This window comes from Lagenorhynchus albirostris, chromosome 18 (genome assembly GCF_949774975.1).
Source record: "Lagenorhynchus albirostris chromosome 18, mLagAlb1.1, whole genome shotgun sequence".
NCBI lineage: Eukaryota > Metazoa > Chordata > Mammalia > Artiodactyla > Delphinidae > Lagenorhynchus > Lagenorhynchus albirostris.
In genome coordinates, this window is record NC_083112.1 from 16,395,866 (window position 1) to 16,423,210 (window position 27,345).

The 27,345-nt window shown below is 41.3% G+C and overlaps 1 protein-coding gene and 1 non-coding gene across 3 annotated transcripts in view; both read right to left on the bottom strand.

The window, feature by feature from the left end:
* Positions 1-286: 286 nt before the first annotated feature.
* FAM124A (family with sequence similarity 124 member A) overlaps positions 287-27,345 on the bottom strand; it is a 107,778-nt gene continuing 80,719 nt past the window's right edge. The window contains exon 4 of one of the 2 annotated variants that reach the window (XM_060129251.1): positions 287-2,670. In XM_060129251.1, the coding sequence (XP_059985234.1) occupies positions 1,861-2,670 (810 nt within the window). In that variant the 3' untranslated portion in view covers positions 287-1,860. Of the gene's footprint in view, positions 2,671-3,854; positions 4,055-27,345 lie in introns of those variants that run through there. The other variant, XM_060129253.1, reaches the window with a different exon arrangement.
* Positions 9,100-9,172, bottom strand: TRNAR-UCG (transfer RNA arginine (anticodon UCG)). The gene has a single exon. It is a non-coding gene; the product is annotated as a tRNA-Arg (tRNA).

Consider the following 27,345-nt stretch of genomic DNA (forward strand, 5'->3'; position numbering starts at 1 on the left):
TTTTCTTGGAACTCAGCCGCTCCCATTCATTTATATATCATAGGCTGCTTTCACACTATAATGACAGAGACTGTATGGCTGGCAAAGCTGGAAGTATTTATTATTTAGCCCTTTAAAAAAATTTGCTCACTCCTGGTCTAGAATTATAGAAGACCTTTTTTTTTTTTTTTTTTTTTTTTTTTTTGCGGTACGCGGGCCTCTCACTGCTGCGGCCTCTCCCGTTGCAGAGCATAGGCTCCGGACGCGCAGGCTCAGCGGCCATGGCTCACGGGCCCAGCCGCTCCGCGGCATGTGGGATCCTCCCGGACCAGGGCACGAACCCGTGTCCCCTGCATCTGCAGGTGGACTCTCAACCACTGCGCCACCAGGGAATCCCAGAAGACCATATTTTTATTTACTTAAATCAGAGCACAATATTGTAATTCGGAGTCCTGGAATATGCGGGATGTTCGGGGTAGGAGGTAAGGTTCTCATTACAGGGATGGCAAAGACTTGAGGCTTCAGCTCGAGTCTGATCGCTGGTAACGGCTGCCGGGAGGACTGTGTTGAAGAGGATTCTGAAGCTGTGTCTGGGCTGGTGTGGGCGCTTCCAGACAGGTGTAAACGGGGCCGTGAGTCATTCAGGCAGGGAGCACCAGAGTGGGACGTAAGCAAGGCAGGCAAGTCTGTGCTCTTCCCCAAAGGTATACAGCAACTAGGGACAGCTCGGCGTTGTCCCCGACGCCAGCACTTGGCACTGTAGAGGCTGGAATTGTAAACATACCCTTACTGGAGTGGGAGAGAGGTGAGATTTAAATACTGTTCACGCTGTGGCAGAAGCAGGCAGTGGCGGGCAAGGCCAAGGTCAGGTTAGAGCTCCAGCTTTAATTAAGGCTCCTATGCACGCGTGCAGCAGTGTTGGTTCACGACAGCATTCTGTGTAAAGCTTCCCGCTTGGAGAAGAGGGGAGTGCATTTATTAACCTGTGCAATCAAAATGCCAGTTAAAAGTGTTATGAATTATTTAAACATGAAAAAGGGTGTGTGATGGTGCATGTTTACTGGAGAAAGCAGTGCAAAATATGGTTCCTGTCATTTACACAGATCTGTGTATGTATAGCCCTTGGATTGTGGTTTTAAAAATTGAAGCAACTTAAGAATACCCACTATGTCTAATAACCTACTATTCTGTAACTCCAAGAACGATTCTTCCTCATTGATCCAGGCAAATCTAGGTAGCGGAGTCTTCTGTAGACCCCCAACTGTTACAGTGAATGTGTTTGAAAGATGTGTGCAAATCTAGTTTTGGGAACTCAAAATCGTATTATAAATGCACTACAATGACTCCTTTCACTGTAACGGTACCTGGAAATTCTCAGGGCCACTGCTCCCTGGTAAGGTCAACAGAGATGGAGAATCCAGTAAGGTGGAATTATGCGCACTGATCTCTCATACAAGTCACTTGGTATCTTTCTCACATTCAACGTTTTTTGGCTTTAATTGTTTTTCCTTCCCAGCATGAAAAATTGTGAAATCAACTCCAGCTGACTAGGTTTTCTTTCCATTTCAAATAATTATATGAAGCATTTAAATAAGTGCACCAAACCATATCTCAAATGGAACTGAGTATTCAAAACATATATTTTATGCCTTAAGTTTGTTGAGAATTTATTTGCATAAAAATCCCAGTATATTTCCACTGAGCCCACCACCTTGCAGGTAACGGGTGGTGTGTCAAACGTGCTAATAATGACCCCGTGAGATAGATAATTAGATTCCGGAGGACCTGGGGACGCGGGGCCGAGAACACGGGTGGCGTGCAGACCCCAGAGGGGCAGGGGCACCTGAGCCTGTGGGTCTGAAAGACAAGAGTGGGGTGTGTTCAGATGTAGAATTCCTCCTCCACGTCGTTGTCCGCGCCTCCGGCCAGCACTGAGGGTGGCAGGACGCCTCTGCCAGTCTGCTGGGCGTCGGGAGCATCGTAAGGGAGTTCTGGGGGTGACTCTGGGAGCCAGGAGGTGTCGGAAGCTGGGGAAGTGGTGACAGCTGTGGCCGAGGAGCTGGAAGGCCCTTTGGTGAACAGAGGGAGGGCAGCCCAGGAGGCCTCTGTGGTCACGCCGCCCCCAGCGGGCAGGGGTCCTTCTCTGGAAGCCCTGCGCTCTGACCAGAGGCTGCTGCATCTTTCGGAGGGGAGCAGTGTCTCCACGGGGCTGCAGAACCTGCTGGGTGCAGAGTATGCAGAGACCACGGACAGGTCGGAGGAGGAGAGCCGCAGCCCCGTGTCCACGTCCGTCTCCTGGGCCCCCTCTAAGTCATCGATGGAGAGGAAGTGGCCGTGCCTCCGCTCCGACGCCCTCTGTCCCGGGCCGTCTGTGTTTGCAAAGCACAGTGGTTCAGCTGAGGAGACCGGGGAGGGGTCTCCCGTGGGCAAACAAAACAGGGACTTGCTTCTCTGGAAAGGCCAGGGGAGGCTGGGAGGGCTGCCGGCTGGTCTGGCCAAGTCCTGCGGCTGCCGGGTAGGCAGGCCTGTCTGGCCGAACGCCGGGTCTGAAGTGTCCATCGGGGGCTGTGGGCCGCTGCCAGGGGTCTGGCTCTGTGCAGCGGCACTCGGAGAAGGCGTGGACCCAGCTTTCTGCCCTGAGGCGTGGTGAGCTCTGCTGGGTTTAGGGCACTTCCTGCGCACCCTCTGTGCCTGCAGGGGGAAGAGGGCATATCACATCAGTGCAGGACTGGCGGTCACCGGGGACGGGGATTCCGCTGTTAACAGAACGTGAGACACATTTCCTGATGACTGGAAACTTCTGGCAATGTCTCGGCAGTAAAGCATTACCAGAAATTTCATTCTCCAAATTCTAAAGCAAAGACAGAGGTAGCGGAGCTTGGGGGAATACAGATCAGACTTCTCAGTCTGAGCAGACATCCCCAAACCCAGGGGGAGACGCAGTCCCTTGTCACGACAGGGAACGGTACGTCTTCCAGTGCACACGCAAGGATGCTCGACAGATTAGCCACAAGCATGAGGCCTGGCTGAGCAGGAGAGGGGAGACAAGAATTACCATTCAATGCAAGAAGGTTGCTTGAAGGGTTTATCTCCCTCCAACCAAAGCCCCACTGTTTGGAAATACTACTGACGGTAGCATGGAAGGATCGGGATGGGACTTGACTCCAGTGCACGTGTGAACATCAGGACACAGCCTAGGGGTGGCCTACGATTCAGGGCAGTACATCTTCAAAGAGTGCAGGGCTATCAGGAAATCAGCATTTATTTACTTGCTCTAAGGAACTCCACGATACTCCTCTATTTTGCCTTTCAGAAACTGTAGGGGAAAGGGGGCGGTTGACTACTGACTAACCCCGTGGATGCCCCACAGGGCTTGGACAAGCAGTTTCACCCTTTAACACTCCGCCCTGTCCTCCTAGTCTCCCTGACCTTCCCTGCAGCTCTGCAGGAAGCTGTTTCTGCTGCACAGAACTGGGGCTTCACTTCCGATTCTCATGCACCCCTGGGGCTGCTGCTCTCGGGTTCTCTCCCTGGTCTGGTTCACCAGGCCTGCAGGCCAAAGTCTGGATTACTTACTACCCAGATAATGGATCTGGGGACAGTGGGTCTGGCTCTGCTCTGTATAGGATTACCTGATTTATGAATCCCTGCAACAAGAGGGCTGAGTGCAGTTTACTATAAGGGCTATTTCCTAGCACCCAGCAGGCTACGAGACATTGGCTCTTCCCTGGACAGGCAAGTCCCCCACCTCCCTGTTAGACAGGAACCTGGTTTTGTTATAGCCACCTGGGAAATTTTATTCAATGCAATATACACTTATTTGTACCTATTACAGGTAAAGGAGGAGACACTACAATGAGAAGGACTGTCCTCAACTACGTGAACCTTATATCTCATTGACAGGGTCGGAGACAAAAAGAACTCAGACAAGGGCGTGTGAAGACAGGCACAATACTAGGCCGAAGAGCGAGAGGCCGTGCCTGCCCGCGGGAGCACAGGAGTCTTCAGTTGGAGGTGGCCATGGAGATGGGCGGCTGTCGTCCTAGTGGGTGGCACGCGTGGAGAGGATGCTGTGCTGGAGAGAGAGGCCAAGACAAACGGGCTGACTGTTGGCAGGTAAGCAAGGGAGTTGCAGGGAGCGGGGAGCAAGCAGCTCGGCTTGATTACAGACCAGGTGCCTGGAAAGCAGCGCTGTAGGTCAGCTTGGGGATGGAGTCTACTATTGGTCAAGGAGACCCTGAACGTGTGGGTAAGAAATCCACAGACTTATCCTTCTGCTGGGGCCATGTTCACTCATTATGTTTTTTTCTATAGGACCATTCCTTTCACTGATTGCTTAGATCTTTTTTGCCTAATTCCAGATATCTCTTAATCCTATAAACAGACCGACTGACTCATTGTTTTTCAATCAACATTAACTGAGAGTCTTTTAAGCGGAGCTCCTCAACTGGTGTGTTTAAGCTTTGCCTGGGTTACAAAGGTGTGCTGAGGACTGATCTCTGTCACCAGCAGCCTCTCGTACCACAGAAATATTATCGTTTCCTATGTGCGCTGATGTGAAAAAGGTCTGGAGGACCAGGCACAGATAATTTTGAATAAGACACGATCTTAGCCCCCCACAATTAACAATACAACGGTCAAGTGTAATAAAGTGAGCCACAATGATAAAGTGAGCGGCGATATAATGGGGGCGTTTGGGGCACCAAGGGGGGAGGGGTTGATTTTACAGACGGGGTGAGGCAGCACGGGGAGAGGGTAGAAAAAGCTTGCCTTGAAGTCATGACTGGACAGAATCTTGGAAGTGGAAGAGGGGTTTGTCAACTGGAGGGCAGTGGGCGTGGCATGGAAAGGCACACAGGCACAGAGGCAGCCTGAGCAGAGGCTGGGGGCATGAACCAAAACAAGAGGCGAGCCCTGAGAAGTGAGAGGAGCCTCATCGGGGCGTGCTGTTGTGTGCGCAAGCTCCCCCTCCCTCTGTATTCTTTTTCAGATTCTTTTCCATTTTGGTTATTACAAGATACTGAGTATAGTTCACTATGCTACACAGTAAATCCTTGTTGTTCATCTATTTTATAGATGGTAGTGTGTATCTGCTAATCCCAAACTCCTAATTTATCCATCCCTCTTGCCTTTCCTCTTTGGTAACCATAAGTTGTTTTCTATGACAGTGAGTCTGTTTCTGTTTTGCAGGTAAGTTCATTTGTATCATACTTTAGATTCCACTCATAAGGGATAGCATATGATATTTGTCTTTCTCTGTCTGACTTAGTATGATAATCTCTAGGTCCATCCATGTTGCTGCAAATGGCATGATTTCATTCTTTTATATGGCTGAGTAATATTCCATTGTGTGTATGTACCACATCTTCTTTATCCATTCATATATCGATGGGCACTTAGGTTGCTTCCATGTCTTGGCTATTGTAAATAGTGCTGCAATGAACATTGGGGTGGATTTATCTTTTCGAATGACGGTTTTCTCTGGATATATGCCCAGGAGTGCTGGATCATATAGTAGCTCTATTTTTAGTTTTTTAAGGAACCTCCATACTGTTTTCCATAGTGACTGTACCAATTTACATTCCTGCCCATGGTATAGGAGGGTTCCCCTTTCTCCACACCCTCTCTAGCATTTATTATTTGTAGACTTTTTGATGATGGTTAATCTGACTGGTATTAGGTGATACCTCATTGTAGTTTTGATTTGCATTTCTCTAATAATGAGCAATGCTGAACATCTTTCCATGTGCCTGTTGGTCATCTGTATGTCTTCCTTGGAGAAATGTCTCTTTAGGTCTTCTGCCCATTTTTTTGATTGGGTTGTTCGTTCTTTTGTTATTGAGTTGTATGAGCTGTTTGTATATTTTGGAAATTAATCCCTTGTCAGTTGCATCGTTTGCAAATATTTTCTCCCAGCCTGTGGGTTGTCTTTTCGTTTTATGATTTCCTTTGCTGTGCAAAAGCTTATAAGTTTGATTAGGTCTCATTTGTTTACTTTTGCTTTTACTTCTATTGCCTTTGGAGACTGACCTGAGAAAACATTGGTATGATTTATGTCAGAGAACGTTTTGCCTATGTTCTCTTCTAGGTGTTTTATGGTGTCATGTGTTATATTTAAGTCTTTAAGCCATTTTGGGTTTATTTTTTTGTATGGTGTGAGGGAGTTTACATGCAGCTATCTAGCTTTCTCAACACCACTTGCTTTTTTCCATTGTATATTCTTGCCTCCTTTGTCCAAGCCTAATTGATGATATGTGTGTGGGTTTATTTCTGGGGTCTCTATTCTGTTCCATTGATCCATATGTCTGTTTTTGTGCCACTACCATGCTGTTTTGATTACTGTAGCTTTGTAGGGTTGTCTGAAGTCTGGGAGGGTTACTGATCCTCTTCTTAATCCTCAGTCTCTAATTCTGTGTGGGGGGGGTGTCTTTGTCCCCGTGACCTGCTGTCTTCCTGCCCAACGGGCTCTGTACAGCATAATGAAATTCTCAAGCTGTTCTGCTGAGGGTGGTTTAAGGAGCTGAAGGTCAAGAGCAGCAATTATGGAGATTTCTGATGGTCTAAATTATAGATTCTTAAAGAATATGATGCAAAATGTTTTTAGTACAGGTTATAAGATATGGTTCTCGTAAAGATCACACTCTACAAGGCCATTCTACTTGCATTTTATGTGCATGGGGACCTCACTGAATATGGCAAGGAAGGTGCTGAGCCAAACTCGTTCCTCCTGGGGTATGACCCACTCACCAGGGCTTGCTGCTCTGTGCTCCAGTATCCCCTGAACTCCCAACCCAGCCATTCTGACTCTGTGCTGTACTGCTCTGGTTAGTGATCCATCTTCTCTGCAAGGCTCTGTGCTTCACGAGGGAGATCCTGCTCAGCACATCCCCTGAGCAGTACCCAATACACAGCAGGAACTTAAGCATGGATGAAGAGTCACAGCTTTGGGATGGGGTCAGGAGTGGTCTCAGAAGGCCCATGGGTACCTGGGAGGTGTGAGAGCTGAGTGGCTGTTGAAGAGACAAACCAGTTTTCTCAATCATTTGAGTTTGGCTAAATAAGAGAGAAAATAAGTCATGAGGCTCTTTAGAGAAGGAAGTCCTCAGGTACAGAGGCTGCTTCCAGTGGGGGGACAGTGTTTATTAATTAAGAGGTCTGTCTTATTTTTCCAAAGGGCTGAGTCCCTTGGGTGCCCCAGTAAGTATGTACCACCCTGTAACTTGCATGTTCAGAGTCTTATTCGAGGGGCATGCTCTGGGTGAGTATGCTTGCAGTCAGAATCTGCCTGAAAGAGGAAGCCTCTGTGAATACTGCTCCACGGGAAGCAAAAGGCCAAGGCTGCAACTTGAGGAACTGTTTGGAGACATCTGAAGCTTTCCACTGTCAGAGACAGAGCGGTGTTAAATTAGACTCAAAATCAGGAACAGCTAGCAGAGGACGCATCCTTGGTGGTTTTGCAGAGATTTTCATCACGGTGCTCTTATTTTTTTTACTGCATCGTGAAGGCAGGAGTCCAGATAAATCCTAATATCTTCTTTGAAGAGAGGTGGTAGCCAGTGTTTTTCACTGGAGGGGTGCCCACGTGCACCGCAGAGGTGGCTGCTGGGCAGGTGGGATTCCAGTTGGCACAGCATTGGCCGGTGATGATGCAGGATCCTGGGGTGGGGAGTTGGAGGAGGGTGGCTGCGAGGCTTCACAGCCCCTGCTCCCGGGGTCTGCCCAGGGCTGCTGTGCCGGTGGGATCTGCCTGCAGCAGATCTGGTGGTTTTCTCCAGCTCTGCCTGGAGGCAGAGAAGTCAGCTTCTAAAAGCAGGGTCTTGTCTGTCTAATGACAACTCACATATGCAAAGGATGGCCCTGCTTTTGGTGTCCTTCCCATGGCGATGGCTCTATTTCTGACCTTTCCTGTCTGCCTGTCTGACTTGACCAGGAACACTAGAATCTGAGAATGAACCATCAAAGATGTTTCGACAAGCTCTTCCCCAGTGGACTTTTCCAGAGTGAAAGAACACTCTGGAAAAGCCTCCTTCCTCCCCCAGCTTTCGGCTCTCAGGGCTGCCCCTCGGGAGCTTCTCCACGCGACAGCAGCAGTGTACCTTGAGGATGGCTTCCTTTGCTTCTCTTTGAAGCAGTGCGGGCTAGCTGACTCACTGGAATCCAGTAGTTCCCTCTTTGCTGTTTATGGAACTTTCTCTAAGGAACACAGTAGCGTTACATCAATGACTCTGCCTAAAGGCAACCAGCCAGGGAGATCTGGTTGTGTCCCTGAAATCACCAAAAAGCTGAAATGCAGTAAGTGACCCATGAGCTTCACACGGAACTTCGAGCCTGGGCAGTTTGCAATGGAAGGAGTAAAAAGGCCTTTTTCAAGGATCAGGGTGTCTCAACAGACACATGGATAGAATTCCTAGGAAGGGTGATTCTATCCCTGACCCAGTAAGCCTGTGCAGGGTCTCATGGGTCGATCGTGGTCAGGGCATTTTCTCTCACCCTCACACCTCCTCTTTCCAAGAAAGGTCATTTCCTCCTGTTCTGTCCTGGGCAGAAACACAACCAGTGTGGCACTGTCTGTTATGCAGTGAGCCAGCAGAAGACCTTTTAACCCAGGGACTAATAAGAATTAGGGGCAGTCTCAAGGAAATTGGGCAATGGGTTCACATGAGAAACCGGATTTTTGTTCTAAATAAAAGCATCGTATTTTGCTTCTCCTTTCACTGTCCTCTGGATTAGGTTTCATATACCCACTAAGAGTACTACCCCCAGAAAAAGCCTATGTTGTCTTCAAAAAATTTTTTTTAATTTAATTAAAATTTTTATTGAAATATAATTGACATATAACATATATTAGTCTCAGGTGTACAACATATTATTTGTATATATTGTGAAATGATCACAATAAGTCTAGTTAATCCATTACCACACATAGTTATGTTTTTTCTTGCAATGATAGCTTTAAATCTACTCTCCCATCAACTTTCAATATACAAAACAGTATTGTTAACTATAGTCACCAAGCTGTACATTAAATCGCCGGATTTATTAATTCTATAATTGGAAGTTTGTACCTTTTGGCTTTTTTTTTTTTTTTTTTCCTGCACTGTGCAGCATGTGGGATCTTAGTTCCCTGACCAGGGATCGAACCCTGGCCCACTGCAATCGAAGTGCAGAGTCTTAACCACTGGACCGCCAGGGAAGTCCTGGAAGTTTGTACCTTTTGATCACCCACCCATAACAACCACCAGTCTCTTCTCTGAATCTATGAGTTAGGTTTTTTATTGTTGTTGTTTTAATTTCACATATAAGTGAGATCATATGGTATCTGTCTTTCTCTGGCTTATCTTGCATAATGCCCTCAGGGTACATCCATGTTGTCACAAATGACAGGATTCCATTCTTTTTTATAGCTGAATAATATTCTACTGTGTGTGTGTGTGTGTGTGTGTGTGTGTGTGTGTGTATACACACACACCACATCTTCTCCATTCATCCATAGATGGACCCTTACCTTAGGTTGCTTCCATGTCTAGACTATGGTAAATAATGCTACAATCAACATGGAGAGTGCAAATATCCTTTCAAGTTAGTGTTTTCATTTCCTTCAGATAAACACACAGAATTAAAACTGCTGGATCATATGGTAGTTCTATTTTTATTTTTTGAGGCACCTCCACACCACTTTCTGTAGTGGCCACACCAATTTACATTTCTACCAACGGTGCACAAGGGTTTCCTTTTCTCCACATTCTCACCAAGACTTAATAGTTCTTATCTGTTTGATAAAAGCCATTTAACAGTTATAAGGTGGTATCTAAGCCACTTTGTGGTTTAGATTCTCATTTCCCTGATTATTAGTGATGTTGAATATCATTTCTTACCTGTTGGCCATCTGTATGTATTCTGCGGAACAATGTCTATTCAGACTTTCAGCCCACTTTTTAATCAATTTATCTGCTTTTTTACTATTGAGTTGTATGAATTCTTTATATTTTTTTAGATATTAACCCCTTATCAGATATATGATTTGCAAATATTTTCTTCCATTTGGTAGGTGGCCTTTTCATTTTGTTGATGGTTTCCTTTGCTGTACAAAAGATTTTTAGTTTGATGTAGTCCCACTTGTTTAGTTTTTGCTTCTTTTGCCTTTGGTCTTGGTGATGATAATTTCGATTTGACACCAAAAACAATCTCAAGGAGCGTACCACCTATGTTTTCTTCTAGGAGTTTTATGGTTTCAAGTCTTACGTTCAAGTCTTTCATCCATTTTGAGTTGATTTTTGTATATGGTGTAAGCTTTCTGGTAGCATCTTTAGGATTCTCTACGTACAGTATTATGTCATCTGCAAACAGTGACAGCTTTTTCTTTTCCGACTTGGTTTCTTTTTATTTCTATTTCTTCTCTGATTGCTGTGGCTAAAACTTCCAAAACTGTGTTGAATAATAGTGGTGAGAGTGGGCAACCTTGTCTTGTTCCTGATCTTAGTGGAAATGGTTTCAGTTTTTCACCACTGAGGACGATGTTGGCTGTGGGTTTGTCATATATGGCCTTTATTATGTTGAGGTAAGTTCCCTCTATGCCTACTTTCTGGAGGGTTTTTATTATAAATTGGTGTTGAATTTTGTCAAAAGCTTTTTCTGCATCTATTGAGATGATCATATGGCTTTTATCCTTCAGTTTGTTAATATGGTGTATCACATTGATTGATTTGCACATATTGAAGAATCCTTACATTCCTGGGGTAAACCCCACTTGATCATGGTGTATGATCCTTTTAATGTGCTGTTGGATTCTGTTTGCTAGTATTTTGTTGAGGATTTTTGCATTTATATTCATCAGTGATATTGGCCTGTAGTTATCTTTGTGACATCTTTGTCTGGTTTTGGTATCAGGGTGATGGTGGCCTCATAGAATGACCTTGGGAGTATTCCTTCCCCTGCAATTTTTTGGAAGAGTTTCAGAAGGGTAGTTGTTAACTCTTCTCTAAATGTTTGATAGAATTTGTCTGTGAAGCCATCTGGTCCTGGACTTTTGTTTGTTGGAAGACTTTTATCACAGTTTCAATTTCAGTACTTGTGATTGGTCTGTTTGTATTTTCTATTTCTTCCTGGTTCAGTCTTGGAAGGTTGTACCCTTCTAAGAATTTGTCCATTTTATTGGCATATAGTTGCTTGTAGTAATCTCTTATGATCCTTTGTATTTCTGTGGTGTCCACTGTAACTTCTCCTTTTTCATTTCTAATTTTATTGATTGGAGTCCTCTCCCTTTTTTTCCTGATGGGTATGGCTAAAGGTTTATCAATATTGTTCATCTTCTCAAAGAAGCAGCTTTTAGTTTTATTGATCTTTGCTATTGTTTTCTTTATCTCTAACTCATTGATTTCTGCTCTGATCTTTATGATTTCATTCCTTCTACTAATTTTGGGATTTGTTTGTTCTTCTTTCTCTAGTTGCTTTAGGTTTAAGGTTAGGTTGTTAGAGATTTTTCTTATTTCTTGAGGTAAGACTGTATTGCTATAAACTCCCCTCTTAGAACTGCTTTTGCTGTGTCCCATAGGTTTTGGATCATTGTGTTTTCGTTATCACTTGTCTCTAGGTGTTTTCTGATTTCCTCTTCGATTTCTTCAGTGATCCACTGGTTATTTAGTAACATATTGTTAGCCTCCATGTGTTTGTGTTTTTTGCAGTTTTTTCCCTGTAATTGATTTCTAATCTCATAGCATTGTGGTCGGAAAGGATGCTTGACATGATTTCAATTTTCTTAAATTTACTGAAGCTTGATTTTCTGATCCAAGATGTGATCTATCCTGGGGAATGTTCTGTGTACACTTGAGAAGAAAGCGTATTCTGCTGCTGTGGGATGGACTGTCCTATAAATATCAATTAAGTCTATCTGGTCTAATGTGTCATTTAAGGCTTATGTTTCCTTATTAATTTTCTGTCTGGATGATCTGTCCATTGGTACAAGTGGGGTATTAAAGTCCCCCACTATTACTGTGTTGCTGTCAATTTCCCCTTTTATGGCTGTTAGCATTTCCCTTATATATTGAGGTGCTCCTATGTTGGGTGCATATGTATTTACAATTGTTATATCTTCTTGGATTGATCCCTTGAACATTACATAGTGTTCTTCCTTATCTCTTGTAACAGTCTTTCAAGTCTATTTTGTCTGATATGAGTATTACTACTACAGCTTTCTTTTGATTTCCATTTGCATGGAATATCTTTCTTCATCCCCTTACTTTGTCTGTATGTGTCCTTAGGTCTGAAGTGGGTCTCTTGTAGACAGCATATATACAGGTTTTGTTTTGTATCCATTCACCCAGTCTGTATCTTTTGGTTGGAGCACTTAATCTATTTACATTTAAGGTAATTATAAATATGTATTTTCCTATTGCCATTTTGTTAACTGTTTTGGGTTTGTTTGTTTTTTATAACGTGTTTATTGGAGTATAATTGCTTTACAATGGTGTGTTAGTTTCTGCTTTAAAACAAAGTGAATCAGTTATACGTATACATATATCCCCATATCTCTTCCCTCTTGCATCTCCCTCCCTCCCACGCTCCCTATCCCGCCCCTCCAGGCGGTCACAAAGCAACAAGCTGATCTCCCTGTGCTATGCGGCTGCTTCCCACTATCTATCTGTTTTACATTTGGTAGTGAATCTATGACTGTGCCACTCTCTCACTTTGTCCCAGCTTACCTTTCCCCCTCCCCATATCCTCAAGTCCATTCTCTAGTAGGTCTGCATCTTTATTCCCGTCTTACCCCTAGGTTCTTCATGACCTTTTTTTTTTTAAAGATTCCATATATATGTGTTAGCATACAGCATTTGTTTTTCTCTTTCTGACTTACCTCACTCTGTATGAGACTCTAAATCCATCCACCTCACTACAAATAACTCAATTTTGTTTCTTTTTATGCTTGAGTAATATTCCATTGTATATATATGCCACATCTTCTTTATCCATTCATCTGTCGATGGACACTTAGGTTGCTTCCATGTCCTGGCTGTTGAAAATAGAGCTGCAGTGAACATTGTGGTACATGACTCTTTTTGAGTTATGGTTTTCTCAGGGTATATGTCCAGTAGCGGTACTGCTGGGTCATATGCTAGTTCTATTTTTAGTTTTTTAAGGAACCTCCATGCTGTTCTCCATAGTGGCTGTATCAATTTACATTCCCACCAACAGTGCAAGAGAGTTCCCTTTTCTCCACACCCTCTCCTGCATTTATTGTTTGTAGATTTTTTCATGATGGCCATTCTGACTGGTGTGAGATGATAGCTCATTGTAGTTTTGATTTCTATTTCTCTAATGATTAATGATGTTGAGCATTCTTTCATGTGTTTGTTGGTAATCTGTATGCTTCTTTGGAGAAATGTCTATTTAGATCTTCTGCCCATTTTTGGATTGGGTTGTTTGTTTTTTAGATATTGAGCTGCATGAGCTGCTTGTAAATTTTGGAGATTAATCCTTTGTCGGTTGCTTCATTTGCAAATATTTTCTCCCACTCTGAGGGCTGTCTTTTCGTCTTGTTTATGGTTTCCTTTGTTGTGCAAAAGCTTTTAAGTTTCATTAGGTCCCATTTGTTTATTTTTGTTTTTATTTCCATTTCTCTAGGAGGTGGGTCAAAAACGATCTTGCTGTGATATATGTCATAAAGTGTTCTGCCTATGTTTTCCTCTAAGAGTTTGATAGTGTCTGGCCTTCCATGTAGGTCTTTAATCCATTTTGAGTTTATTTTTGTGTATGGTGTTAGGGAGTGTTCTAATTTCATTCTTTTACATGTAGCTGTCCAGTTTTCCCAGCACCACTTATTGAAGAGGCTGCATTCCTATACACTAATGATGTAAAATCTGAAAATGAAATTAAGACAACACTCCCACTTACCACTGCAACAAAAAGAATAAAATACCTAGGAATAAACCTACCTAAGGAGACAAAAGACCTGTATGCAGAAAATTATAAGACACTGATGAAAGAAATTAAAGATGATACAAATAGATGGAGAGATATACCATGTTCTTGGATTGGAAGAATCAACACTGTGAAAATGACTCTACTACCCAAAGCAATCTACAGATTCAATGCAATCCCTATCAAACTACCACTGGCATTTTTCACAGAACTAGAACAAAAAATTTCACAATTTGTATGGAAACACAAAAGACCCAGAATAGCAAAAGCAATCTTGAGAAAGAAAAACGGAGCTGGAGGAATCAGGCTCCCTGACTTCAGACTATACTACAAAGCTACAGTAATCAAGACAGTATGGTACTGGCACAAAAACAGAAATATAGATATTTCTATATCTATATAGATATAGAAATATATATATAATATATATAAATATAGAAATATATATAAATATATAAATATAGAAATAAAGATCATTTCTTCCCTTCCTCTTTTGTTCTCTTCTCTTGTGTTTCCTGCCTAGAAAAGTTCCTTTAGCATTTGTTGTAAAGCTGGTTTGGTGCTGCTGAATTCTGTTAGCTTTTGCTTGTCTGTAAAGTTTTGATTTCTTTGCTGAATCTGAATGAGAGCCTTGCTGGGTAGAGTAGTCTTGGTTGCAGGTTTTTCCCTTTCATCACTTAAAATATATCACGCCACTCCCTTCTGGCCTGCAGAATTTCTGCTGAAAAATCAGCTGATAACCTTATGGGGATTCCCTTGTATTTGTTGCTTTTCCCTTGCTGCTTTTAATATTTTTTGTGTTTAATTTTTGTTAGTTTGATTAATATGTGTTTTGGTGTTTTCCTCCTTGGGTTTATCTTGTATGGGACTCTGCACTTTCTAGACTTGGGTGACTATTTCTTTTCCCATGTTAGGGAAGTTTTCGACTATAATCTCTTCAAATATTTTCTCAGACCCTTTCTTTTACTCTTCTTCTTCTGGGACCCCTATAATTCAAATGTTGGTGCATTTAGTGTTGTCCCAGAGGTCTGAGAGACTGTCCTCTTTTCTTTTCATTCTTTATTCTGTTCCATGGCAGAGATTTCCACCATTCTGTCTTCTAGGTCACTTATCCATTCTTCTGCCTCAGTTATTCCGCTGTTGATTCCTTCCTGTGTATTTTTCATTTCAGTTATTGTATCGTTCATCTCTGTTGTTTAGTTCTTCTAGGTCTCTGTTAAACGTTTTTTGTTTCTTCTTGATCTGCATCTCCATTCTTTTTCTGAAATCTTGGATCATCTTTACTATCATTACTCTGAATTCTTTTTCAGATAGATTGCCTTCTCTTCATTTAGTTATTCTTGTAGGTTTTTATCTTGCTCCTTTGTCTGCAACGTATTTCTTTGTCTTTTCATTTTGTCAGACTTACTGTGTTTGTGGTCATCTTTCCACAGGCTCCAGGATCGTAATTCCTTGTTTCTGGTGTCTGACCCCTGGTGGGTGAGGCTGGTTCAGAGGCTTTGCCATTATCCCCTTGACAGGGGGTTTGATTGGTGTTGTGGTGACCAGAGCCTGCACTGGATATTTGCTCTGTGGTTGTCACTGCCCTGTCAGGGGCAGGGTCTGCTCCCTAGTTTTTGGAGTAGAGGCCCCCAGATCTGTTTCTTAGCTGTGTTTCTGATCTGCGGTGTGAGGCAGGTGGGACTGGAGCACTCCCACTGGGAGACAAGCCACTGAGTATTCCTGCTCTGGAGCTGTTCACCTGTGAATGTGCTCTGTTGTGCCCCCTTTTGCCCATTGTGTGGACTCACAAAGTACACTGTTGTTGGCACTGCTCTCAGTCTGCCCTTATCTGTGGGGATGCTGGCAACTGGCCCTGGTGACTCTCAGCTGTTTTCAGCAGATCACTGGTGCAGATACACTGAGGTCAGGTCCCAGGACTGCAGTAGTCATGCACCTAAACCCGCTGTGGGAGCTATAGAGGCAGCTCAGACTCTGGCCTGGACCAACTCCCACATGTATGTGCCCACAGCTGCTGAAGCCAGACCCATCCCAGCTGCAGGAGAGCTTGTTGTCCTTTCAGATGTTTCACAGGTGCTGAATTTAGGAAGCTGCCAGCAGAGATGTAACTCTGTGATTCGTGCAGCCTTGAAGAGCAATTTCAGCTCTTCTTCCTTAGTCACACGGCCCCTGGGGCTCAGGTGTGGTTTCAGCCCCACCTGTGCATATGTTCTTCCCACTGGAGTCTGCTCCAGAGGTTGCCGGAGCACATGAGCCTATCAGGCAGGAAGGAGCTGAGGCAGTGATTGGGGCGAGCAGGCTGCCTAGGTGGGAGGGTGCTAGGGTAGGGACTGGAACATGCAAGCCCATCAGGTGGCAAGCAGGGTGAACGGGTCACCCAGGCTTGCACGGGGGTTGCAGGGGAGGTGATGGCAGGGCTCTGGTGGAGCCCTCCCTAGTGCCTGTGGAGGCAGGGGCTGGTGTGTGAGGAGAGAGGATGTGATGGTGGCCCTGCCCTTTGCACGTCACTCAACCATGGTGCTTCTCTGTTGTGGTGGTCTGGGCTTCCTCCACGAGCATTCCCAGTTGCGGAGCTCCTCACTCCTGTCCCCACAGGCTGTCTCCTTACAGCCAACAATGGTCTCCCCCCGGGTCTGCTCTCCAAACCCCACATTCTACCACCCAGCCCCCACGTGTACTGGTGGACACCTGTCTCAGGCTGGGGCATGCAGGACTGTGGCATGGACCATCTGTGTAGGTCTCACTCTGTCCTATCACAGACCAGTTGCTGGGCTCTCCTCCAAGCCCCTGAGGCTCCCTTCTGTCCTAGCTGATCTTCCAGGTGGTAAGGGGGCTTCCCCAGATGCGGGAACCTCTCTTTCAGCTCCCTGCCAGGGGTGCAGGTTGCATCCTGTTTCCTCTCCTCTTCCTTTTACCTTATTTCTTTCATCCTACCCAGTCATGTGGGGATCTTTCTTGTCCTTTTAGGTGTCTGAGGTCCTCTGCTAGTGTTCAGCAAGTGCTCTGTGAGAATTGTTCCATTTGTAGATGTATTCTTGATGTGTTTGTAGGGAGAGATGAACTCCACGTTCTCCTACTCTCCCTCCATCTTGGGAAGCTCCCCTCAACTCTCTCTTTTTTTTTTTTTTCTTTTGTCCTGCCTGGTTATGTGGAGGTTTTCTTGGACTTTTGGAAGTCTGAGGTCTTCTGCCAGCGTTCAGTAGATGTTCTGTGTGAATCATTCCACTTGTAGGTGTTTTCTGATGTATTTGTGGGAGGAGGTAAGCTCCACATCCTACTCTTCTGCCATCTTGATTCCTCCCTCCAAAGTCTTATAGTTTTCAATGTATATATCACTGATCTTCTTGGATAAATTTATTCCTATGTATTTTATTCTTTTGATGCAATTGTAAATGGTGTTTTTTAAAATTTCTTTTTCTGATAGTTTGCTATTAGTGTATAGAAACGAAAGAGATTTTTAATATATTTAGGATTCTCTATGTATAGTATCATGTCATCTGCAAACAGTGACAGCTTTACTTCTTTTCTGATTTGGATTCCTTTTATTTCCTTTTCTTTGATTGCTGTGGCTAAAACTTTCAAAACTATGTTGAATAAGAGTGGTGAGAGTGGGCAACCTTGTCTTGTTCCTGATCTTAGTGGAAATGCTTTCAGTTTTTCACCTTTGAGGATGATGTTGGCTGTGGGTTTGTCATATATGGCCTTTATTACGTTGAGGAAAGTTCCCTCTATGCCTACTTTCTGCAAGGTTTTTATCATAAATGGGTGTTGAATTTTGTCAAAAGCTTTCTCTGCATCTATTGAGATGATCATATGGTTTTTCTCCTTCAATTTGTTAATATGGTTTATCACATTGATTGATGTGCGTATATTGAAGAATCCTTGCATTCCTGGAATAAACCCCACTTGATCATGGTGTATGATCCTTTTAATGTGCTGTTGGATTGTGTTTGCTAGTATTTTGTTGAGGATTTTTGCATCTGTGTTCATCAGATTTGATTTTTATATCCTGCAACTTCACTAAATTTATTAGTTCAAATAGTTTTCTAGTACAGGCTTTTGGATTTTCTCTATATAATAGCATTTCATCTGCACATAGTGACAGTTTTACTCCTTTTTTTAAAAGAAACACAACATGATTATATTTTAATACAAAACCAAAATACAAAACACCATAGTAAATTGATGGCAATAAAATATGGCATTTCATTCACACTGCATGACAAATGGTTAACATCCTTAGTCATAAATGAGTTCTTAGAATACTTCCGTCTTTCTGACTTGGATGGCTTTTATAACTTTTTCTTGCCTAACTGCCCTGGCTAGAACTTGCAATACTACATAGAATAAAAGTGGTGAGAGTTGGAATCCTTATCTTGTTTCTCACCATAAAGGTAAAGCTTTCAGCTTTTCACCACTGAGTACGATGTTAGCTGTCGGCTTGTCATATGTGGCTTTTATCATGTTGAGGTATGTTCCGTGTATACCCAATATGTTGAAAGTTTTTTCATAAATGAGTGTTGAATTTTGTCAAATGCTTTTTCTGCATCTATTGAGATAAGATTATGATTTTTATCTTCCATTTGATAATGTGGTGTATCACACCAGTTGATTTGCAGATGTCAAACCATCCTTGTATCCGTGGAATAAATCCCACTTGAACATGGTGTACAATCCTTTTAATGTATTGTTGAATTAATTTGCTAATATTTTGTTGAGGATTTTTGCATCTATGTTCATCAGGGATATTGACCTGTAGTTTTCTTTTCTTATGGCATCCTTGTCTGGATTTGGTTTCAGGGTAATGCTGACCTTGTAAAATGAGTTTGGAAGTGTTCCCTCCTCTTTTTTTTTTTTTTGATAGAGTTTGGGAAGGATTGGCATTAATGTTTTCTTTAAATGTTTGGTAGAATTCATTAGGAAGCCATCTGACTCTGGAGTTTTGTTAGGAGACTATTGATTACTAATTCAGTCTCCTTACTAGTGATCAGTCTGTTCAGATTTTCTATTTGTTTAGTGATTCAGTCATTGTTGGTTGTATGTTCCTAGGAATTTATCCATTTCTTCTAGGCTGTTCAATTTGTTCGCACCTAATTGTTCATAGTTGTCCTTTATGATCCTTTGTATTTATGTGTTATCCATTTTAATCTTTCCTCTTTCATTTCTGACTTGAGTCCTCTCCTTTTCTTGATGAGTCTAGCTAAAGGTCTGTCAATTTTGTTGTCTTCTCAAAGAACTGGCTCTTAGTTTTGTTAATCTTTTCTATTTTTTGTCTCTATTTCATTTATTTCCACTGTGATCTGTTATCTCCATCCTTCCACTAAATTTGAGCTTCTTTGTTCTTTTTCTAGTTACTTGAGGTATAGAGATAGGTTGAGATCTTTTTTGTTTCTTGATGTAGGCATTTATCACTACGAACTCCCCTCTATAGTAAGAAATTCTCTTGTTATATCCCATAAGTTTGGTATGTTGCATTTCCATTTTTATTGTCTCAAAGTATTTGTTTTTTAATTTCTTCTTTGACCCATTGGTTGTTCAGTAGCATGTTGTTTAGTGTTCATATACTTGTGAATTGTCTAGTTTTCTTCTTGTAATTAACTTCAAGTTTCTAACATTGTGGTTGGAAAAGACAGTTGATGTATTTTTAGTCATCTTAAACTTATTAAGATTTGTTTTGTGGCCTAACATATGATGTATCCTGGAGAATATTCATGTGTGCTTGAGAAGAATATATATTCTGTTGCTTTTGGATGGAATGTTCTGTATATATCTGTTAAGTTCTCTGGTCTGACATGTCATTAAGGCTAATGTTTCCTTATTGATTTTCTGTCTGAATGATCGATCCATTGGTGAACGTGAAGTCCTCTATTAATACTGTATTGTTGTATATTTCTTTATGTTTGTTAGTATTTGCTTTATATATTTAGGTGCTCCTATGTTGGGTGCATAGCTATTTTCAAATGTTATATCCTTTTGTTCGATTAATCCCTTTATCATTACAAAATGACCTTGTCTCTAATTAGTCTTTTTCTTAAAGTCTATTTTGTCTGATATAAGTATACCTACCCCAGCTTTCTTTTGTCTTTTATTTGCATGGAATATCTTTTTCCATCCTTTCACTTTCAAACTATGTGTATTCCTACATCTGAAGTATCTTGTAGGCAGCATATAGATGTATCTTGTTTTTTAAATCTACTTAGACACTTTATGTCTTTTGATTGGAGCATTCAGTTCATTTACATTTAAAGTGATTATTAACAGGTATGTACTTATTGCCATTCTGTTCACTGTTTTCTGGCTGTTTTGTAATTCCTCTACTCCTTCTTTTCTTGCTCTCTTCCTTTGGAATTTGATAATTTCCTGCATTAGCATGCTTAGATTACATTCTCTTTATATTTTGTGTATATACTATGGGTTTTTGCTTTGGGGTACCATGAGGCTTACAAAAAACAACTTGTTTTTATAACAGTCTATTTTAAATTGATAACAACTTAAGTTTGAAAGCTCTACATTTTCACATTTTGATGTCACAGTTTACACCTTTTTATCTTGTGTATCCATTAGCAAATTATTGTAGTTACATTTATTGTTACCACTTTTGTCTTTTAACCGTTATGCTAGCTTTATAAGTGATTAACCCATCACCTTTACAACATGAGATTATACTGAATTTTACTATAAATTTACCTTTACCAGTAAGATTTATACTTTCATGTTTTTCTGTTACTAATTAGCATACTTTTGTTTCAGCTTTAAAAAGTACCTTTAATATTTCTCGTAAGGCCAGTCTTGTGATGTTGAACTCCTTTAGCTTTTGATCATCTGGAAAACCCTTTATCTCTCCTGTATTTCTCCCCCCCTCCCCAGTTTTATTGAGATATAATTGACATACATTACTATATACGTTTAAGGTGTATAGCAAAATGATTTGACTTAACAAACATCAACTCAATTCTGAAGGACAGCTTTGCTCGTTAGCATACTCTTGGTTTGCAGTTTTTTTCTTTCAGCACTTTAAAAATATCATGCTACTTCCTTCTGGCCAGCAAAGTTTCTCCTGAAAAAATCTGCTGATAGTCTTATGAGGGTTCCCTTGTATGTAAATTGTTTTTCTCTTGCTGATTTTGATTCTCTCCTCGCATTTAAATTTGACACTTTAACTACATGTAATGTGTCTTAGTGTGGGTCTCTTTGGGTTTATCTTATTTGGAATTCTCTGGATTCTTGGATCTGGATGTCTGTTTCTTTCCCCAGGATAGGAATATTTTCAGCTATTATTTAAAATGAGTTTTCTGCCTGTTTCTCTCTCTCTCCTCTTTCTGGGACCCTTATAATGCAAATGTTGGTCTGCTTGATGGTGTCCCTTAAGTCCCTTAATCTATCTTCACTCTTTTTCATTTTTTTTCTTTCTCTGATTTGATGAATTCCAGTACCTTGTCTTCAAGTTTACTAACCCTTTCTCTTGCTTCCTCTAGTCTGTTGTTAAACCCCTCTAGTATATTTTTCACATCAGTTACTATATTCTTCAGCTCTGTGCCTTCCATTGGTACTTTCTTATATTTTCTATCTTTTGTTGAAGTTCTCACTTTGTTCATCAGATATTCTCCTGAACTCATGAGCATCTTTAGGACCATTATTTTGAACTCTTCATCAGGTAAATTACTTATCTGTATTTCACTAAGGTTTTTTTCTGAGATTTTATCTTGTTCTTCCATTTGGAATATATTCTTCTGTTTCTATTCTTCTGTTTCTTTGACTTTCCTTGTTGGTATGTATGCACTAGAGAAATCAGCCACCTCTCCCAGTCTGAAGTAGTGGCCTCATGTAATAGATAAAATTATTGTTCAACCCTGCCCTAGTTGGTTCTCTCTCAAACCTTTGTGTTTGTTTAAGCAGGCTACTTTATTCTTAGTGGCTCCAAGAAGGGAGGGTGTTCCTAGATCTGTCGGTGTCCCAGAGAGGAGAATCTGTCTTCTCCCTCTGTGCTGAGCCTTGGGGTGACAGCCAGTTAAGAACTGTTTCTTTGTTTGCTCCTGTCCCATTGAACCTGTGAACACATGCCTCACTGGCTGCAAGAGCCAGTCTGTCAAAGGATGTGGCCTCAGGGTGGCAGCCACAAAAGCTGGGTCACCAGATAGTTACACAAGCTCCTTTCTCAGAGACACTGACAACTTGGGGCTGGGAAGATGGAAAGCATGAAGATGACACTTGCCAGCTTCCCTGGTCTCTGGAGAGAATTGTAGTCACCCTCTATGTGTGTGTTAGTTAGAAAGAAGCCTGGCCCACAGGCCACAGCTATGAAGATAAGAGGCTTCTTGTATAGAAGGATTGGGACTTTCAAATCTGTTGCTTCTCTGCTGTACCCTGGGGTTAGGTGGTTAAGAAGTCTTCTCTATTTGTTACAATCCTGTGGTACCTGTGAGTGTAAGCCCTGCTGTCCACCAGAGCCAGGTGATCAAGGGGTGTCCCCTGGGTGGCAGCTGCAAAAAGCAGGACATGAGAGAAGTACACAAGCTCCTTTCTGGGAGATGCCAGCGGCTTGGAGCAAGGGAGACTGTAAAGATGGCACCTGCTCGCCTCTGTTTTGGAGAGTGTGTCAGTAAGTCCCTGGATATGTATTAAATTAGATGCCTGCCCCTCAGGCTGAAGCTTTAACAGGAAGACTGGGTACGTTTTAGTTGGCTGCCTCTGCTCTGGGCCCTGGGGTGAGTGATTCTACCTAAGCCCTTCAAAAACTGTTTCCCAGATCACTATCAATCACCTTCTGGGTCTCAAGGGAACAAGCCCCAGTGGCTTTCAAAGCTAGATGTTCTCAAAGTTAGAGGTAATTGTCTCTCAGGTGCAGGCCTTAAAAGTTGAGGTTCAAACCCTTTGCTCCTCAGGGAGAGGCTTGGAGTTGTGAGAGCCCTCCAGATTGTGGGTCACCATGCCAGGGTTCATGGTGATACTGTGTCTCAGCCTCTCCTACCTAATTTGTAGGAATTGCTCAGATAGTTTTAGAAGAAACAGCTGTAGACTTGGTGTGAGAAGAAGTGAGTTCAGGATCCTCCTATGTCACCCTCCTGAACTGGAACACTGGGGTTCTTTTTCGAATGGTTAGTAGGAAGAGAGGAGGACTTATGGGAAAAAAGGCAAGATTCACTCTAAAAGTAATCAAAGCCTGGGTACATTTTGTCAAATCAGTGACATTTCTAGGTTGGAAGTCTGAAAATTTTCAAAGAGATTCTAAGCCACATAGGATGGTGGTTTAAGCAAATCTTTGCTGGACAGTTATTTGTCCATTCTTCTCCTCTCTGCCATTATGGAATCGTAAGACTTCCTGAAGAATTATCAGAGCAACATACTAATTCCATTCCTCGTAGAATGAAAGACAGGAATATGCAGAATATAAGAAGAGTACTTATTCTCCAGAATTAGCAAAATGGCAGCAAAGTGACAACTATCCACCTGGACTGTCTTCCTGCCAACAGTTACACAGCTTCCCCTCCCGCCTCCCCGCCACACCTCTCTGAATGACCTTTCTAAATACAAACCTGACCATGTTTCTGGCAGAAGACACTAACTAGCAAGCTCTACAAGACCCTGTCTACTCCTTCAGGCCTTGTGTCTTTCTGGAATTGCAACCTATACGATCCAGCCATTTGGAACTGCCATCATTCCCAAACAAACCAGATTGGCTTATATCTCCATGACTGACTTCATGCTGCTGCTGATGCCTGTCTGCCTAGAGACACCTGCTCATCTTCAGAGACCAAGCCTAACGTGATGCCGTGAAGCCTTATCTGACCACGTACTCAACAAAATGCACTCATTTCTCTTGGGCATATAACTAGGAGTGGAATTGCTGGGGCACAGGGTGAGCAATTTTTAGTTTTAGTAGGTACTTCCAAACAAATTTCCAAACTGACTGCATCAAAATGTGTAATTCTACCAGGAATTTATAAGTATTCCAGTTGCTTCACATCCTTGCCAACATTTATTGTTAGCATTCTTTTTAATTTTAATCGTTCTGATAGGTAATGGTGTTTCATCATACTATTAATTGGCATTTGCCAGATGACTAATGATATTATCTTTTTATCCACCCAGCAGCTATTCTGAACCAGAGGGTGGAGGACAGAATGAAAAGAAGCTTGGATCCCTGAGGACTGTGGGCTGCCATACATAGGAGAGAGAAGTAAGCATCTATTGTTATTAAGCCTCTTTTTTTTTCAAGCCTCTTTCTCAGTTGAACCTGAGCTTACATATCACCACAACAAACATTCTGCACAGAAGTACATTTACATATTTAAAGGAACTGGCTTTAACTGTAAAATTTTTACTTGGTGCTGTAAGGTATTTAGGAGCTGGGTCGATTGACCTCTAGCACCCGTACTTATATAAGTATTTTTAAAAATAATCTTATTTGCACATAACAGGCACTCAAAGTCATACTGAATAAATACATGTGAGATAAAAATACATATCTTCTAAGATCGCTTTTGATCAAGGGAATTTTAAGGTGCTTATATATGTATAAATATACATATATATTATAAATCATAAATACCAGCAGTTATTATGTGAATTTGATGGGAAAAAATGAGGACTTTAGTATTACTGGAGAGCAGTAGCAATATCTAACAATGAAAACGTTTTAAGTCAAGAAGTATTTGAGGGGCTGCCTCAGGGGCCAGCTTTGTTAAACATCAGTATCAGCTCTTGGGAAAAATCACAGAAGATACTATAAATAGAGGGACTGTGAACACCTAGAACTGCTAGGACACAGACTACTGATCTGATATATATTAAAAAGCTATCCATTTAAGAAGGAACAGGAGAGAAAATCAAGGTCATAGATCTCAGGATTAGGAGCTGAGGCTGACAGATCAAATGACAGAATCTGTAAAACTGAAAAGACGACTCAGAAAAAGAACAAACATATCTTGCCCAAATGCAAAGCTTTCTCTTTGTATAACTTCTGCATGTTCCCTGAATATTTATTTTTCAGTATGATTTATGAATTACCCTGCCCTTGGCTGTAAAACACGAGGCAGACTGATTTTTATATCAACAAAGGATCATCAGAATTTAAGTATCACTGATTTAAGGAATTTCAAAAGAGAAATATTCCTTGCCACAGTTCCATGAGCAAATCCTAAAAGTAGCTGACTGAAATGATTAACAGCAGCTTAAGCAAGAGTCCCATTTTTGAAATTAGAATGAAAAAGAGTGAAGAAAGCATACATGAGCTATGTGGGGCATGATCAGAAACAATATCCTCACTTGATAAAGGGACAGAAATCTTATTCAAAGAAATATTGGCTGAAAACTTCCCCAAATCTGGGGAGAGATACAGCCATCCAGGTATGGGAAGCTTAGAGATCCCACCCAAAGAGATCCTCACTGAGACACATTATAATCAAAGTCAGAAAGAAAATCACATACAGGGAATTCTGACAAGGCTTTACATTTCTCAGCAGAAACCTTACAGGCCAGGAGACAGTGGGATGATACATTCAAAGCACATAAACAACAACAACAAAACTCATCCAAGGATATCTTACCCAACAAAAGCATGAAGGAAATTAATCACCACTAGACCTGCCCTACAAGAAATGTTAAAGGAAGTTCTTCAAACTGAAACAAATTAGTAGCATGAAAACATATTGAAATATAAAATTTACTGGTAAAGGTGAATATATATAGTCAAATTCAAAGAACTCTAATACTTCAATGGTGGTGTGTAAATCACTTTGAAATCTAGCATATAGGTTAAAGACAACAGTGTTGAAAATAACTATAGCTGTAATATTATGTTAATATAGTATTTATAAATATAATATGTAAATGTATAATATATAAATATAATTATATAAAAATATATAAACTGGGACATCAACATAAATCTGAGGGGGCAGGTAATCGGGTAGAACTTTCTTATGTAATTGAAGTTATCATAGATGGTTATAACATATTATGAAAGCCTCATGGTAATAACCACAGACCAAAACTAGATAACAGATATACAATGATAAAGAGAAAAGCAAACTACTACAAAAAATCATCAACTCAAAAAGAAAGACAGCAAGAGGAACAAAGGAACTAAGGAATGACAAAACTATCAGAAAGCAATTAACATACTGGCAACAGAAAGTCCTTAGCTATCAATAATTAATGTAAATGGGCTAAATTCTCCAATTAAGAGACACAGATGGGCTGAATGGATTAAAAATAAGACCTAACTATATGCTGCCTACAAGAGACTCACTTAAGCATTATGGATATTCTCAAACAGAATGTGAAGGGATGGAAAAAGATATTTCAAGCAAATAGAAACCAGAAGAAAGCAGGGGTGGTTATATTTATATCAGACAAAATAGATGTTAAACCAAAAACTGTAACACAAGACAAAGTCATTATACAATGATAAAGGGGCAATTCATCAGATATATTAATTGTAACATATATGCACCCAATATTAGAGCATCTAAAAATATTAATTATTAACAGACCTAAAGGGAAAAATAGACAGCAATGCAATAATAGTAGAGGACCTCAATACACCACTTTAAACAATGGACAGATCACCCAGGCAGAAAGTCAAGAAGGAAATAATGGATGTGAGTGATGCTTTTGAACAAATGCACCTACAGACACATACAGAATATTCCATCCAACAGCAGCAGAATACACATTCATCTCAAGTGCACACAAAACATTCTCCAGAATACATCACATGACAGGTCACAAACCATGTCTTACCAAATTTAAGAAAGCTGAAATCATACCAGGTATCTTTTCCAACCACAATGGTATGAAAGTAGAAATCAATACCACGAGGAAAGCTGAAAAATTCGCAAATATGTGGGGATTAAATAACATACTCATAAAAAACCAATGGGTCTAAGAAGAAATCGAAAGCAAAATAAAAAATATCCTGAAACAAATGAAAGCACAGCGTATCAAAACCCATGGGATGCTGCAAAGGCAGTTAAGAGGGAAGTTTATAGTGACAAACATCTCAAATAAACAACCTTTTTTACACCTCAAAGAACTAGAAAGGGAAGAAGATACTGAGCCCAAATTTAACAGAAAGAAGGGAATAACAAAGATCAGAGAAGTAACAAAGGAAATAGAGACTGAAAAGATAATAGAAGAGATCAGTGAAACTAAGAGCTGTTTTTTGAAAAGATAAATAAAATTGACAACCTTTAGGTAGACTCATCAAGAAAAAAAGAGAGTAGACTCAAAGTCAGAAATGAAGAATAGATGCTAAAATGGATATCACAGAAACACAGAGACTACTAAGAAAAATTATATACAAATTGGACAACCTAGAAGAAATGGATACATTCCTTTGAAACCTACAATCTACCAAGACTGAATCAGAACAAAGAGAAAAAATTTGAACAGACTGATTACTAGTAAGGAGATTGAATTAGTAATCAAAAACTTCCCAACAAACAAAAG